General features: G+C 38.1%; 3 protein-coding genes and 1 long non-coding RNA gene across 7 annotated transcripts in view; 2 read left to right on the top strand and 2 right to left on the bottom strand.

Annotated features, from left to right (window-relative positions):
* LOC149039707 (spondin-1-like) overlaps nt 1–15,064 on the top strand; it is a 159,440-nt gene that overhangs the window by 87,073 nt on the left and 57,303 nt on the right. The gene's annotated exons all lie outside the window — the stretch shown is intronic.
* Nucleotides 1–15,064, bottom strand: part of LOC113666299 (uncharacterized) — an 81,379-nt gene that overhangs the window by 61,362 nt on the left and 4,953 nt on the right. For 2 of the 4 annotated variants that reach the window (XM_089183377.1, XM_089183376.1), the window contains exons 3-5: nt 14,624–14,878; nt 12,569–12,646; nt 10,007–12,175 (exon numbers count right to left, since the gene is read on the bottom strand). The exons of the other annotated variants lie outside the window; for them this stretch is intronic. In XM_089183377.1, coding sequence (XP_089039503.1) covers nt 11,982–12,175; nt 12,569–12,646; nt 14,624–14,878 — 527 coding nt within the window. In that variant the 3' untranslated portion in view covers nt 10,007–11,981. Of the gene's footprint in view, nt 1–10,006; nt 12,176–12,568; nt 12,647–14,623; nt 14,879–15,064 lie in introns of those variants that run through there. 4 annotated transcript variants of the gene reach the window in all.
* LOC149039715 (uncharacterized) lies at nt 265–2,674 on the top strand. Its single transcript, XR_016179978.1, has 2 exons — nt 265–532; nt 2,164–2,674. It is a non-coding gene; the product is annotated as an uncharacterized LOC149039715 (long non-coding RNA).
* LOC149039716 (spondin-1-like) lies at nt 5,855–6,597 on the bottom strand. Its single transcript, XM_089183070.1, has one exon. It carries the CDS (start codon nt 6,512–6,514, stop codon nt 5,855–5,857), a length of 660 nt encoding a protein of 219 aa, XP_089039196.1. The 5' UTR covers nt 6,515–6,597.

Raw genomic sequence — 15,064 nt, forward strand, 5'->3', positions numbered from 1 at the left:
TGTTTTCGGGCGAAAACCATGATAGATGATAGCTTCGCAGAGACAAAACTTGATTTAATCTGCCTACCACATCTCTCTTTTTTTTGGCAGCCATTCCAAGTGGGAAAACAATGAAAAACGTCTCAAATATTCATAGCGATAACTGCATTTTGATTTGCCTTGTGTTTAGTGGTGGGAATTTGCTCAAGAAAGCAACCGATGAATTTGACGCCTGAATTAAGTGCTTTTGGCTGTTGAGAGTATCATATTACGCTGCCACAATTCAGTCCGAGAGAGATGGTAGTGATACCCATATCTGCCAAGTATGAGAAAAATCCCTCGCAAAATAGCTAAGTTATTCTCAATTTTGTGAAATTATGGGTTAAAGACAGGGTGACCCAGGCCTTAATTAACCTGAGAGGTTCATTTTCCGGAGGATCTGACCTAAAGATGGAACGATCCTGCCCTCGCAAGACTTGCTTTAATGGAGGAAGCTTAATGGGTGGAGCGTGTCGTTGCAAGGAGGGATATAATGGTTATTGCTGCGAGAAAAGTAATTATGGACAAAAAAGGCATAATTATGTTAAAATTAATAATAGAATTTCAATTTCAATTATTAATTTCAACATAATTATGCCTTTTTTTTATTATTAATACGAAATCAAAAAGCTCCTGCCCCATCCCCACAGCGGGTAATCTCGATCCTATGAATTTTGATTATAAGTCTAAATCTTTTAATGCATATACTGCAAAGTGTAAACAGTTTTATTCTACGATGATAACAAGTAAAGCGAGAATCCCGAATGGCTTTAAAAAGTTGACAGCGGATTTTGAGCTTTCAAATGCGCAGAAAGTTTTCTCTATTCCTTATCTTGTTGCGAGCGAAACGTATGTTTGGTCGTTTCAATACAGAGTATTGAATTTCATTTTGTTTACAAACGATAAATTGTTCAAAATAGGGTTAAGTGATTCGGACAAGTGTTCTTTTTGTGGAACCTATACGGAAGATCTGTACCACCTCTTCTTTAACTGCTCCTTTGTGCAAGCTTTTTGGAACGTATCTACAGTCTGGTGGTTTGATCTTAGTGGCGAATATTTAATTTTGTCTTTAAAAGATATTATGGTTGGCTTACTTCAGAGGAACGATCTGTTAAATTATTTGATAATTTTAGGGAAATTGACTATTTGGGAATGTAGAAAAAATAACACCTCTCCAATATTTAGATTGTTTTTGCACAAGGTTGAAGTTAAAAAACAAGTTGAAAAAATAATTGCTATAAGAAACAGAAAGCTTCGCGATTTTCAAATTAGATGGGAATTTCTCATATAATTTTGTGTTTGCCCTTTTTTTAAGGAAAAGGATGGAAGACCAATGCATAAACTTAGATCTCATATTCTTCCTTGTTTATTAGTTTATTGTAGTTTATTTTTGTTAGAGAATTAACTGGGCGTCGCCATCGCCGGTATGTGTCACAGTGCAATGTTAAAAGAAAATAGTACTTTTTGTATGTAATGGCATAATTAGTAGACTGTGTTGTTAATAGGGCTGGATACTGTAAGTAGTGTAATTATTAGTGACTGTAAGTGGTGTAAGTATTAGTGACTGTAAGTAGAGTAATGTAAATAAGCATTGTAATTAGTGTAAGTGGTGTTTCATATTGTATTGTAAGCATTGTGTTTGTAATTAAAAAAAATAATAATAATAATAATTATGTTGAAATTAAAAGAAGCATGTTTCCTATAAAGGCCTAGAATGATAGAAACTGTCACAGGGGCTGCCTAGTAATCCTTGCATTAATGATAATAAAGATAAGGTGGTGAAAACCAAAAAGAAAAAAAAAATGTAGAACTGAATTTAACTTTTTTACTAAGTGGGTCTTAATAAGGTAGGTGTGACGGTTGTCAAAACACACCTGTAACTTACTTCATGCATTAAAAAATGAGAGAGTTGGGTACAATGAAACGTCTTTGCGATATGTGTTAGCGAATTCTGTGTAATTTATTCAACAACTGCAAGTTTTCAGTCTTGCTCACCTACGTCAGCATTTCAAAGAAAATTCTATAAAGTTTTTTTTTAATCTTACCTTATTGCTTGAAGCGCAGAATTGGGTCACTAATCATTCAAATGACTTCCTTGGTGATCTTGGTGAATTCATTGCATATCATGTTTCTTCTCCTTTACAGATGCAGATGAAGATGAAGAAACAGACACAGGCTCATTCTCAGTCACCCTTGGCGTGTCGCTGTCTGGTGGTTTTAGCCTCCTCTTCTTTTGCTTGTGCGGTTATTGTTGTTATCGTTGTTTTTGTAAGAACTGAGCCCGGGCCTTTATTTCTCCGACGAAATAAGTAATGAAATGCCACCAAAGGCTAAACCAAAATGCAACCGCACTTTAGTGGTAAGCTGGTTAGGGATCTCGATCGGATAATTGTTCGAGTTCGCACGAGGCGTTAATTTATTTTCGCCTTAGATCAGTTTAAACCACATAACCTTTTGAGCTGCTTTTTATTGTCGAAGCGTAGCTTTCACGTGGTACTCCGTAGCATTTTTCTTTTAGGATGCTTTGCTCTAAGTTCCAAACCCGTACTTTAATTTATACATTTTTTTTACTGAGAGGGTTTTTCTTTTATATATCATCCATGGAAAATGGTGTCACTTTTACTGCATACAACAATAAATGTATCAGGTGATTCTATTTTTCAGTCGGTTGTTGCCACATTCATAAACATCTTGTGTCAACAAAGTGACAAAGAAAAATATTTTTGCTTCAGAACTGAGCTACTTGCCCTGGTTTTTCTCTTGGAAAGCGCTTATATGCTTGTAGTCTGAAAATGGTGTCACTTTCGAACAGACCATCTTAGTATTGACCCTACGTATACAAAGAAAGTGCTTTAGGAATCTGCTTAGGCATAAAGAAGTTTCATATGAATTCACAGTGCTCAATGAGCTCAGTGATAAGAGGCTAGTTAAGAGTTGTTTTATGTTTGTTGGGGGATTGTATTTTTCAGTTATCAGTTAATCGAATGATTTCGAGAGCAATTGGGATCAAACAAACACGAGTAAACTAGGCAAAGATTAAAAAGTATGATATAAGCGTGGTCATAGTCGAGTGCTTACCTTTTCTAAATTGCGTGAGATTAATTTTATATCTTTCTATACAAAACGAATTTCATTTCAACTTTTCAGCCCTCAGTTTCAAGTTGTTTTTGCGCACAATGACAACTTTATAATTTTTTCGGAATTAATTTGCGTTCTCTCAGCCATTGAGCTTGCTGCAATTTCCACAAGTGCATCATTAATCTAATTAACAAATATACAAAATAAAATTTCTTACTCAAACAACACCGCTGTCGTTCAAAAGAACAGTCTTTTCACTTACAAGATCATGACCAATTCAAATCTAGTGCAAGTCTTTGTCTGAAGATGCAGGGCATTTTCCTTATTATCACAATTTTAAATGAAAAAAAAATTAATTAAGTGAGAGCGATTTCAAGTGACCAGACCAAGTCGTATCCCTATTTGTTCTGGCCTAAGAGCAGTCTTCCTCACCGTGCCCCTGTAAAACTCGGAAAAATGTCGAAGGCTCTTTAAGGCAAGATGGACGTCACTTCTGTTGACCGAGGGTGTGCCAGGCAAATTTTGATTTATTTATAATTACTCCATATGGCGATTATCAACGGCTAATCGAAGATGCTCCCTCCCGTTTTAAGGAGACGGGTGGGTTTGAATGGGCTTGCATTTTTAAATCGTTCAGAGGGTAAGAAAGTGCCCCGTGATGAAATGAGGATTGGAGAAAGATATTCGTCCCGACTTCATCCGGGTCCTTTTTTATTTCGTGACCTCATTTTACGTCGCTCTGCTGCTGTTCCCATGCTACTTCCAAAAAGCTATTTTCAATGTTGCATTGAAACTCCTGGTTTACCCGGCAAATTGTAAAAATCCACAACTTCTGACTGTGACTGAAAGTGAACAGTAGTAAACGGCTCGATCCTTCGCTGGGGTCTCCAAACAATCCAACCGTGGATAATGTATGCAATACAAAACAATACAGAGAGTAAAATAAATCCTCCACAAGTTGTGCCAACAATAACCCCAAGATGATTCAATCTAGATGCATCTGTAAAAGACAATTTTACGGAAGAAAAATCAAAAGAAATCGAAGGCGACACTGTAATAGAGAGTAACTGATAAAAAGAAATACCTGGTAATTTTGAGAAAGCTTTGGTCATGTAAAGTGGATAACAGTGTTTTCTGATATTACACTGTGGAACTGTCTTGAGGCAATTATGACGTAAATGTAGAAGCCCCAAAAAAAATTTGTACGCGTTCAGTACATCAAAGAAGGTATAAAAATACTCAGTCATCCCTTAGCGATTGCTGCTTGCCGGCAAAGGCAGGGAGAAGATACAGAGAACTATTCTGATGTGTTTCGGGTTTTCAAAACAGATTTGGAGAGCTGCGTTTATTATAACTTTGAGTCAGTGCATGATCACTGAAGCTTAAGGCGGTAGTAAAGGGGGTAAGTTTCTAAAGAAGCTGTGGTGCTATGTCGGTAGGAGAGTACAACAGGGTAATTTATTATTATCAACCGAGTTGATAACGTAAATTGGCCACCGCAAAGAGTTAAAACCCGACTTTTCGAGCGTTAGTCATTCGTCAGAGTGTAAGGGCTAACGTTCGAACCGTCACTTTTAAAACTCTTTACGCTGGCCAATTAACGTTATCAACCCAGTTGATAATATTAAATTACCCTTTTAAGTCAGTAATGGACTGGAATTACATTATAGTACTTTGTGTGGTTTAGAAATCGCTCCTTTGTAATTCAATCATCTCATCAAGTACAGTTAAATAACTGCAGTTTGTTCCTTAAGATAATTTTGAACAACCATATTCTTTTATCGGTTAAACTACACCGTGACTGCAATATATAGAAATCTTGAACTTTTCAACATACTTACTTTTAATCTATCATTTTTTCTTTCTAAAACCCGATTCACGCCAATCCCAAGTCTCGACATAATGTATACCGACGTCGTAAATTTCACTGCACCCAGACCTCCTAGGCTATTTTGGTGACTCCCGTGGAAATTTCCATGATAAACAAAATTTCTTCATTTTTTTATATCTGATTATATGATGCATGGGGGGTTGGGTTATTTTCAACTGGAAAATGAAACGAAAAGCAGCTCGACAAACAAGAGTTTGAAAAAGTTCATGTCGCTGGGATGACTAAGGAAAAGCTTCTCAAGGGGACGGTTGTTGAATATAGTTTTCGGGAAGTTAGAGCTAGACAACCTAAATTTCGCGAGGTGTAACTGCCTTTACTATAATAAAGAGTGAAGGAAATAACAAGAATGAAAGGATTAACTTAACAAAGTTGAAAGAACAATTACCTAAAGAATCACGAGCTTAGTACAACTAGGACACGAAATTTATATATTAAGCGAGAATAATTAAGAAACAAACCAATTGATATTTCAACCAAAGCAGAGAATAACAAGCAAAATAATATTAGCATCCATGAATAACATGCCTGGAAAAAAATAGAGCACCATCTCTTCCTCAAAAAAACCCAAAACAAAGCAAAAAAAAAGACACTCAGATGGACAAACTAAAAAAACGAGCTTCCTTTTGATGGCCGAATAGTTTGTGTTGCGTAATCAGCTGTGTAGTTTAAAGTGCTCGTGAAATAAACCTTATACTCCTCAGGCTAGTTGTTACTCAAATGAAACAATCGATAGCAAAGAACCAGTATAATTTCATATGGTAATTCAGCATAATCAAATAATTCGGTTAATGTAAATTGGCCACCGTAAAAAGTTTCAAAGCCGACGTTTTGAGCATTAGCCCTTTCGTCAGGGTGAAAGACGAAACGTCAGCTTCCTTCCTTACAGAAACATTTACCATCCTTCAAACTCCCTCCGTTCAAGCAGCTAATCTGTGGGCAGGATCGTGTTATTGAGAAGTTAGATGTACATGTACCACCACATTGCTCAGAGATTTTCTTATGACGCGAGCGAGTCTGTGTCCTTGATGCGCCACACGCTGTGTTGCAAGTACTCCAATCCGACCAAGCACTTAGTTTGCAACTAACTGGCGTAATTCCGTTGCAATGCCGCGCTTCGTGGAGGTCAGGACACTGTGCTCCTCCACAATTTTTGGAGGATACCACCGTCCTTGATGGATTTTGGGTCCCTTGTTGTCCGCATTTGTCAGCACTACACCCACTCCAAAGTGACCAAAGACTCACTTGACAGTTAATCGGTGTACTGCCGTTACATTGCTGTGTCGCGTGTAGATTAGGACACTGTGCTCCTCCACAACCTGGTGAGGAGACCACCGTTCTTGATCGACTCTGAGACCCTTGTTGACCACACTGGTTTGTGCTGCACGGATTCCATGAAGACCAATGGCTGACCTGGCAATTTCGTGGAGTGCATGATCTACGACGCCTTCGAGACTGGGCGTCAAAAGATGGTGCGAAGGCGAGCGTGGCAACTAGTATCACCACAGCTGTAATTTCCACCGTGATCATACTTCCGAAATCTTACAGAAACTGGATCAAGACAGGGATTTCATCTAGGAGATACACATCGAACGCCCTATAAAAAAATCTTGACTGGCTCGACCTCGGTTAGGCGAAACAAGGCAATTTGCAATTGAAATCATATTGATGGGAAAAGGCCAACATGTTTATGTATTGTCGTTATTGATATCATTAATGCCGGTGTTAAAGACCCATTTTTGACCAGTATTCATTACGCGCGGCGTTGGCTATTGGCGGCCATCAGCTCAAAGTTGACTATATTTTATTCCACAAGCTTCGGGGAAACAATGCAAGCCTCGCTGTCGTGAAAACCATGAGAAAAACAAAGACGCACAATACGTAATAGTCAATACTGGGTCTGTAAAATTTAAGAATGGTACCCTTGACGTGCTCTGGTTTTCTTTAATTTGTCGTGGAGATAAAGTTGGGTGAAATCCGCTATAATTTTAAATTATTTTATGTAGTCATCGTTGGAAAAGATAATTTGTTCATCAGAGCTGCGGGCTAACCCTCGTTACGTCGCCTTTAAAAACTCTCTTCGATGGCCAATTTACACAGGGAAATTAGTTATTAAAACAAAAGTGTCTCATCTATAAGGGGATTTTATGATAAAATCCCCTGATGTGTGAGTAATCACGAAACAGGCTTGTAGGGTTGAAACTGTGATCTCTGTTATTTTCCCTGTCTCGATACATATCGCGTTCTACTTTTACGTATCGAGCACTGTACTTCGGACAAATCGAAACACGGACTTCATATATATATATATTAAATATTTTTTAAGAAGAAAAAAGGACGCAACTACATTTTCCGGCAAGCCTGTTTCGTGAATCGCTTCACTCTTCAGGGGTTCTTTTGAAGAGTGAAGCGATTCACGAAACAGGCTTGTCGGGAAAATGTAGTTGCGTCCTTTTTTCCTCTTAAAATATTTATTCCGCTCTTCTTCAACGTATAGAGCACTGTTCCACGCGAAAATCGACTTGCAGCCTCCTTATATATATATATATATATATATGTCCATAATAATGGGCACAAATTTATTTTCACAATTTTGTTGCAACAGTATCAGAAGTTACCTATTATAACTATTATAAAAATGGTCCATCAAGTGAGAGGCTAGAACCATCTGCGATTGATGAAAAGGAAAATAAGCGCCTTGCGAAATCTAACCAGCTTGCAAAGAAGGGCAGCTGGAACAACTCTCTTCAAGTCACTTGCTGTACTAGACTAATGTCAACAATAAATAACTATAGATATTAATCATTCGCCAAGAGGATCAGTCGAGAAGATCATAACAAAATGTTCGCTTGGTCAGGAGATTATAACATAGCTATTACAACTGAAGTGAAAAGGTTCTACTTCAGTATAAGGTAAGAATAAAAGACACTACGCACGAGGTAAAATATTGAACGCTTAAAAAAAAACCAGTCAGGTCATTCGCTAAGTATATCATATTCGCAACGTAAGTTTTGAAGGGATAAACAATGATACAGACACTTTTTTCACTCCTTTCAAATGACGTAAATTTTAATTTCTGCACACGTGTTTGTTTTAAGTAGGAATTATGCCACTAGTGGTTTGGTTCTATTAGAGTGCCGTCGACATTCTTCTAGTCATACAGTTGTGGTCTGACTTCCACGCGATCTTTCGCAAGCAAATTCCGAAGTCCGGTTCACTAAGCGTTGGGCTTGTCTTCTTTCTTGTATGGAGCTTAATTTGTTTTGATCAGAACTGTGAAAGGTAGTTCCATAGGGTATACCAAAGATGTTTTCGGCCAAGACTTCTATTGTTGTTATACTGCTGGTGTGGTTCTGTTTAACCTCTTACTGAGAATGATTAATAAAACAGGACTGTGTTTAAGACAGTACAAACAGAAACCATCCAATCTCTGCGCATTGTACCGACGTACCCCACATTAACATGTTTGTTCTTATCGTAAAAGAGGTTATTGCTCTTCGTGGTGGTAAGTAACAATAAACTGTTTAATCGTTTGTCTCACGATGTTGTCACATGAGATGTAGATCGTGACGTTTCGACTGCTTACTGCTAATCTTCATCAGGCGAAGGGGTCGACTGCTCACGCGTTACCATTTGTATCAGTGCAAATCGAAATCCGCCAATAGCATTAGATCACCGTGATACAAATGGTAAGGAGTCGACTGGCAGTAAGCAGTCGAAACGTCGCGATCTACATCTCTAGTGACTACATTGTAAGAAAAACGGATAAACAGTTTATCATGTTTGCTCTTACCTTCGAACGGCAAATCATTTCTCTAACACACTGTGATGTTGTATCCAAGCACTCAAAGGCCAATAAACACAATTCAAACTGCTATTAGGGCTCACAGACGACTTCTTTTTCTGCCTAGAATGCTTGGGTAACTGCGTAGTGCAAATGTTAGTGAAGTCTGCGAAATGTTACAAAAAAAGACTGTGAAAATCAGTCAAGACCAGCGTGGATCTAATCATTACATTTTCTAAGCACCCTTACACTTGAAACGGTAGTGAAGTTTAGAGACTGTGGCGTATTTGAACTTAATGAGACTTAAAAGTTTCCCATACTTTCAAATGAGGAACTGAACTGACAAAGAAGACAAGGGTATCAAATTGATTAAATCTTGTTGTCGCCACTGAACATTGATATTTTGTTTGTTTGTTTGTTTGTTTTTGTTTTTCAATACTTTGTCTTGTTTGCACGCATTGCGTGCCATTGAATTAGTTACATTAGGTACATGTGAATTTACGCGACCTCGCGGTTAAGAAAAGGTAATGAATGGTTGGGTTGTGAAATACAGTACTTATCTTTGTGGTGGAAGCGTTTAACACGGCACTTGGGCTTTCTTTGGTGAAATTGTGGGGTTTATTTTTACTACCTATTCCGCCTACGGCAATAATAAATGTTAGAAATTAAAGACGAATGATTTATTTATTGAACACGAACTTTCCAACCTTCATTTTCCGCCGTGTTGTATAGCAAATATGATTCCAAGACATACGCAACACGATCGCATATCTTTCTCGTTTCAACGAATAACATATTTCCTTATCCTCTTTAGCTGTTTCCGGAGTTTTACGGAAATCACACGAAACACTGGCATATCTTCCTTTCAAACTAAATATGTATGTCATATGTAGGGGGAACTTGGGGGCGGTGAAGAGCTTTAGTTGCCCTGTTCAGTTCATTGTGTTCTTTTTTTTTTATGGGAGACACGTTTCTCTCATCAAGTCTTTCTTTATTCAGGAGTATGGATGGTTAACCACGGCTAAAAAAGGGAATCTGAAAAAATTGAATAGGAAAAATGTACAACTACATCTTTCACTTTCTTCCAGCGAACTAAGATTTAATAATTTTCTCATTCAATCACATGTCAAGCTAAAACACACACGATTTTATTTTGGCTTTACATTGGCATGCAAGGCATACATATAAGTCAAGGGGAAGATAAGATGTGCTGCTACAGTAGCTACACTCAAAACTGATTCGTGCACAACTGATGATTTAATATATTTCAGTGAGTATTACTAACTACAACAATCATTGTTTTTCAATAGTGCAGTTCACTCTCAAAACGTCCTTCTCTACCTAAGAGTATAAATGGGTAACTACAATCTGAAAGGTTGATCTGATGTTCAACTAAGTTTTTTTCTCTCTGAAACAAAATCCGTCTTATTCTTCCATCACCCGAGAAGCGAATTTCAGAGTGTACACGTGTTACTAACTACGAAATCATTGTTTTCTAACAGTGAATTTTTCAAGATAATATGAAAACTGGATACCAATACAGAAACATTACATGTACAAGGAAATATTGTCATTTCATTCGAGCTCTGCGCTTCAAGAAAGTTTTTCGATGCTGAATAGAAGGAAAAACTTACTGGTAACGACTATATTTCAAATGAGTCTTGTATGTACTCTTAAGCAAAAGATCCTATCCCTTCCCTGCACCGTAAGTCCCTGCTATTATGCTGTAACAATATTCCGATATAATGAACATTTTTTGTTCTTGTTTCTTTAATTACTTGCACGAAACACTCAAAAAAAAAGAAATTAGCACCAAAACCATAGCCATGTAGACATAAATGTAATGCAAAACTGGATTATTTCGTCATGTGCTCGCCATCTAAAAATCCGTTGCTCGCTACAAATGGCAAATTAGAATTACTGGTGCATCTCAAAATTTCATTAAACTAGCTATAAAAAAAAGAAAATATACTTTTTCTGAAACTGGATTAAAGGCCATGACTCCAATGTGTGGGAGACTGCCGCACCCTAACCAAGGCTACCACTGTTAGTGGAGATAAATCAACCCGGCTTAGTCCTTCGCCGAAGTTCTTCCGTTTCAAATAAAATAATTGCTCTAAATCAAACCTTACTGGCTTCATGTTTATGAAAATAGACCACACACATTCTATCGGTTTATCGGCGTCATAGCCCTGGCGGGATTTGGGAGAATGATAAATAAGTTTGTGCATCACGATCCGGAGGCGTGTGAGTATAACAACCTACTCGAGTTTTCTCCCAACATCCCTTGTTTTCCCAACGTACCAACATCCGAACGCCGGTGAACCGATAGAAAGAGCGGTCTATACTATTGCTTTTGTAAAACAAAAGCTAAACAAGATTCAATTTTTTATGGTTTACAATAAAGAAGAGGTTTTTCCCCAATCAGATCAAGATGCTCTTGGGATCTCAGTTATTTTGAACATATTCTTTGCTGCCACAATACAAAATGATTTTGTATTTGAACGATAACTACTTAGGCTTGGGCTTTAGAATTTGTTGAAAAATGCAAGTGCCCTCCTCTTAGGGTTTTTATTTATGTTTTGACCCACTCGTCATTATACCGCCTATAAGCTCATTTTACGATGAGTCATTGTACAAAATCCCCTATACATTGAGGAAACAAAGAATTCCCACCCTCTTACTGCTACAAAATACCCTGGATTACCGATTTTTTCCCCACAAACTACCCCAGCCAAACCTTCTACATACATATTAACTGAAGGCAGAAAAAAAAAAAAGAACAAACCAAAAAAAAAAAAATGGAGCTCTGCTTTTAAGCTTGATTAAGTCGTGATACTATTTCTTGTCATCTAACAAACGTTTTATACGAAAATCAATCTATTAAAATATTAGAAAAAACTAATATATCATCCAAATGGAAAACTAATAAAAGAAAGCTTGTTATCTGACCACGAGATGAACGAAGGCTTAATTTGAAATTCGATCTATAACCTTTTCTTTTTACTTTATACAAGTGTGATTGTAAGTGACTCTAAAACTGCTAAAATTGTTGCCTAATACAGATTATGGCTCTCACACTTTGATGCAAAATTCAGGAAATACAATATTTCATATATGTTTTGCTAATAAGTCTTCGGCTGCTACCTTGTTTTTCGCGTCTGCTTCTTGCTGTGTCGCTCACCTTCGTCCGCTGTTCATGTTCTAATTCAATTACATAAGATCTGCAACAACTGGTAGCTCGCAATCGACCAAGATGTCATAGATTTCTCCAACACTCAGGTGGCGATGCTTTGCCACAGCGCCAAGAACAACATCAGAAGGATTCACAACTCTCTCATCTAAAAAGCACATCTCGATTTCGGAGAAACCCAGCCTTTCTGCCAACAGTTTCCACCTCCCTCGAACTACGTATAAAAACATATTATGGTCTTTTATAAATTGTGTTACAAAAAGGGAAAAAAGATTTTAACCTCAAACCAGACCCTATTGTGGACCTCATGGTCAAATGGCATAAATTGCTGACCTTTTCTTGGAGCCCGATATCCTCCAAATTGGTCTAAATTATCGCTTTCACATCCTTTGGAAAGGGTTTGATGGAAGCTGACGAAACTTAGTTAGTTATGAACTAATCTAACCGGAATATGATCTCAAAGCGCATCTGCAAAATCAAATCTTGTTAAGGTCCGAGTTTTTTCGAGAGCCATTTTCAGAGTCGAGAGACGACAACCTAGGAGTTCAATCAAAAGCTGCAACTAGAATGAATAAATGGATGTGCGGAAGCCGACCTAATTCCTTACCCGAGAGGCTGAATGTCAAATCCTTGTATTGTTCATGTGGCATGCAACCAACTGACATATCGTCATTCAGCAACGGTCCTGTAGAGACAAACAAACAATAAAAGAAGATAAATATAGCAGAATTTATTTTAGAAAACTTAAAACCAAAACAACAACAAAAACAAAAAAAACAAACAAACAAAAAAATATATATATATACACTGCACTGATGAGGGCCAGAAGGCCGAAACAGTACTGTCAGCAGTTAGATATAGTTCTTTGGCATACAAAGCTTTGCTTTCATGTCCAAACTGAGCACTCTATCAGGATGAGTCATTGCTGCTGGCATTGCGCATGGTCACTAGTTTTTCTAGTTTGAGCACTCTATCTGGCATGGCTTAGATGATCCCACATGTGTGAGATCACTTGGGGTGGCTATATGCCTTAACTCCATTCTAACGTTAGCATTGCACTGATGAGGCCCAGAAGGCCTAAAAAGTACTGTCTGCAGTTAGTTATACATATGTACATATATAGGAAGTCTGCAAGTCGATTGTCGCGTGGAACAGTGCTCAATACGTTGAAGCAGAGCAGAATAAATATTATGACAGGGAAAAAGTTGCTTCCTTTTTCCCTCTCATAATTTTTTTGTACATATATATATATATATATATATATATATATATATATATAACTAACTGCAGACAGTACTGTTTCGGCCTTTGTGTCCGATATTGGTGCTGACGTTCTTGCTAAATGGAGGGTTGTACCAGAGGATGTTGCTTCGCTGCCTGTTTTTGCGTTTGGCAGTCGTGGTGGGTTCGTAGTGGAGGGTGTATTGATATCCGCCTTCGTCAAGTGCTTTTTGGAACGGGGGGGCGGCTTTGTCGAATGAAACTTTGTCTGATGAAAGGGATGAAAGTCGTTTGTTGATGCCGGCAGGTATGTTCTTTGTGGTGATCGGTGGATGATTGCTCTCGCGGTGTACGTACTGTAGTGTGGTGTTAGGCTTTGTGTAGGGCTGGTAGGTGCTGTTGTTTAGGTTGAAAGTGACGTCTAGGAAGTTGATAATCTTTTTGTTTGCTTCGATAGTGATACGTAGTCCGTTGCGATTGAAGATACGGCAAATTTCCTTCTTTATATTTTCGGTGTCTCTCGACGTGGTGTTGGTGGTGGCTAGTCCGTCGTCTCTGTAGAGTCCTACGTTGATGTTGAGGTCTTGTAGCTGTGAAAGAGGGAAACTTCATACTAGATCGCACGTTTCGGCGCCGTCGTAGCTGCCCATCGTGACGTCAAATATCGTGTCTCCTTTCTTTTGCCACGGTTGCCGCTTGTGTATGAGTGTTGGTTTCTTAGCGTGGATTATGATGTTCCGTTCGTCCATGGTGATGTTGTCATATGTGGATGCGAAGTCAAGTGCCTTGTTGAGAGGGTCTTGGCTGATGGATGGATAGAATTCCTCGATATCGAAGCAAATATATATATATATATATAAATATTATGAGGGGAAAAAATGAAAAAAAAAAAATTATGAGGGGAAATGCAGTTGCGTCCTTTTTTCCCCTCATAATATTTATTCTGCTCTGCTTCAACGTATTGAGCACTGTTCCACGCGAAAATCGACTCGCAAACTTCCTATATATATATATATAGTCTGCAAGTCGATTTTCGCGTGGAACAGTGCTCAATACGTTGAAGCAGAGCAGAATAAATATTATGAGAGGAAAAAAGGACGCAACTGCATTTCCCGACAAGCCTGTTTCGTGAATCGCTTCACTCTTCAGGGGTTTAAACCCCTGAAGAGTGAAGCGATTCACGAAACAGGCTTGTCGGGAAATGTAGTTGCGTCCTTTTTTCCTCTCATAATATATATATATATATATATATATATATATATATACTAGAGCAGATCAAAAGGGGATCAACAACGAAAACAACCACACAATAAAATCAAGCACGCGCTGACGTTATTTTAATGTTGCATTGAGAGGACGCTCGTGTGAGTACTTTTACATATCTTAGAAACCTATTTCCTCTCCCCCGTACGAAAAACAAAATCATCTTTTTAAAACTCACCAGCAGTACCAGCAGGCGTAATCTCTCGTAAGTGTCTCACCAAATCATCCCGTTTCTCAGATTTAGCTCTCAGGGCAAAGGCACGAATCATAATTCTCGTCTCAGGCTCTGGACTGACCAAAGATACTGGTTCCAACTGCAGAGCTTCTCGAAACTGAATCACGATATCCTTGACATCACTTGCTGAATTGAGTGGAATGGACTGGATGGAAGTATTGATACTCTCGGGCAGCGCAAGATCTTTCCGTTTCGTTCCTTGAAAATGATTAGAACGAATTGAAATAATAAAAAAAAAAACTGCAATAAGACAGAGTTAAGCAGACGGAATGTAATTTGCTAAGGCCCAAAACTTTTGAGTTGGTTAAAAGTCTGGTTTAGGAGAGATAATTTTATGCTAATTTCTGTAAAATTATACGAGAAGGGATGTTTACAAAATAAGCC

This window comes from Pocillopora damicornis, chromosome 9, assembly GCF_964200805.1.
Source record: "Pocillopora damicornis chromosome 9, jaPocDami1.2, whole genome shotgun sequence".
In the NCBI taxonomy this organism is placed as follows: domain Eukaryota; kingdom Metazoa; phylum Cnidaria; class Anthozoa; order Scleractinia; family Pocilloporidae; genus Pocillopora; species Pocillopora damicornis.

Bases quoted from the DNA above. Each gene is read 5' to 3' on its own strand.
- LOC149039716 (XM_089183070.1), bottom strand. From the start codon at position 6,514: ATGATCACGGTGGAAATTACAGCTGTGGTGATACTAGTTGCCACGCTC.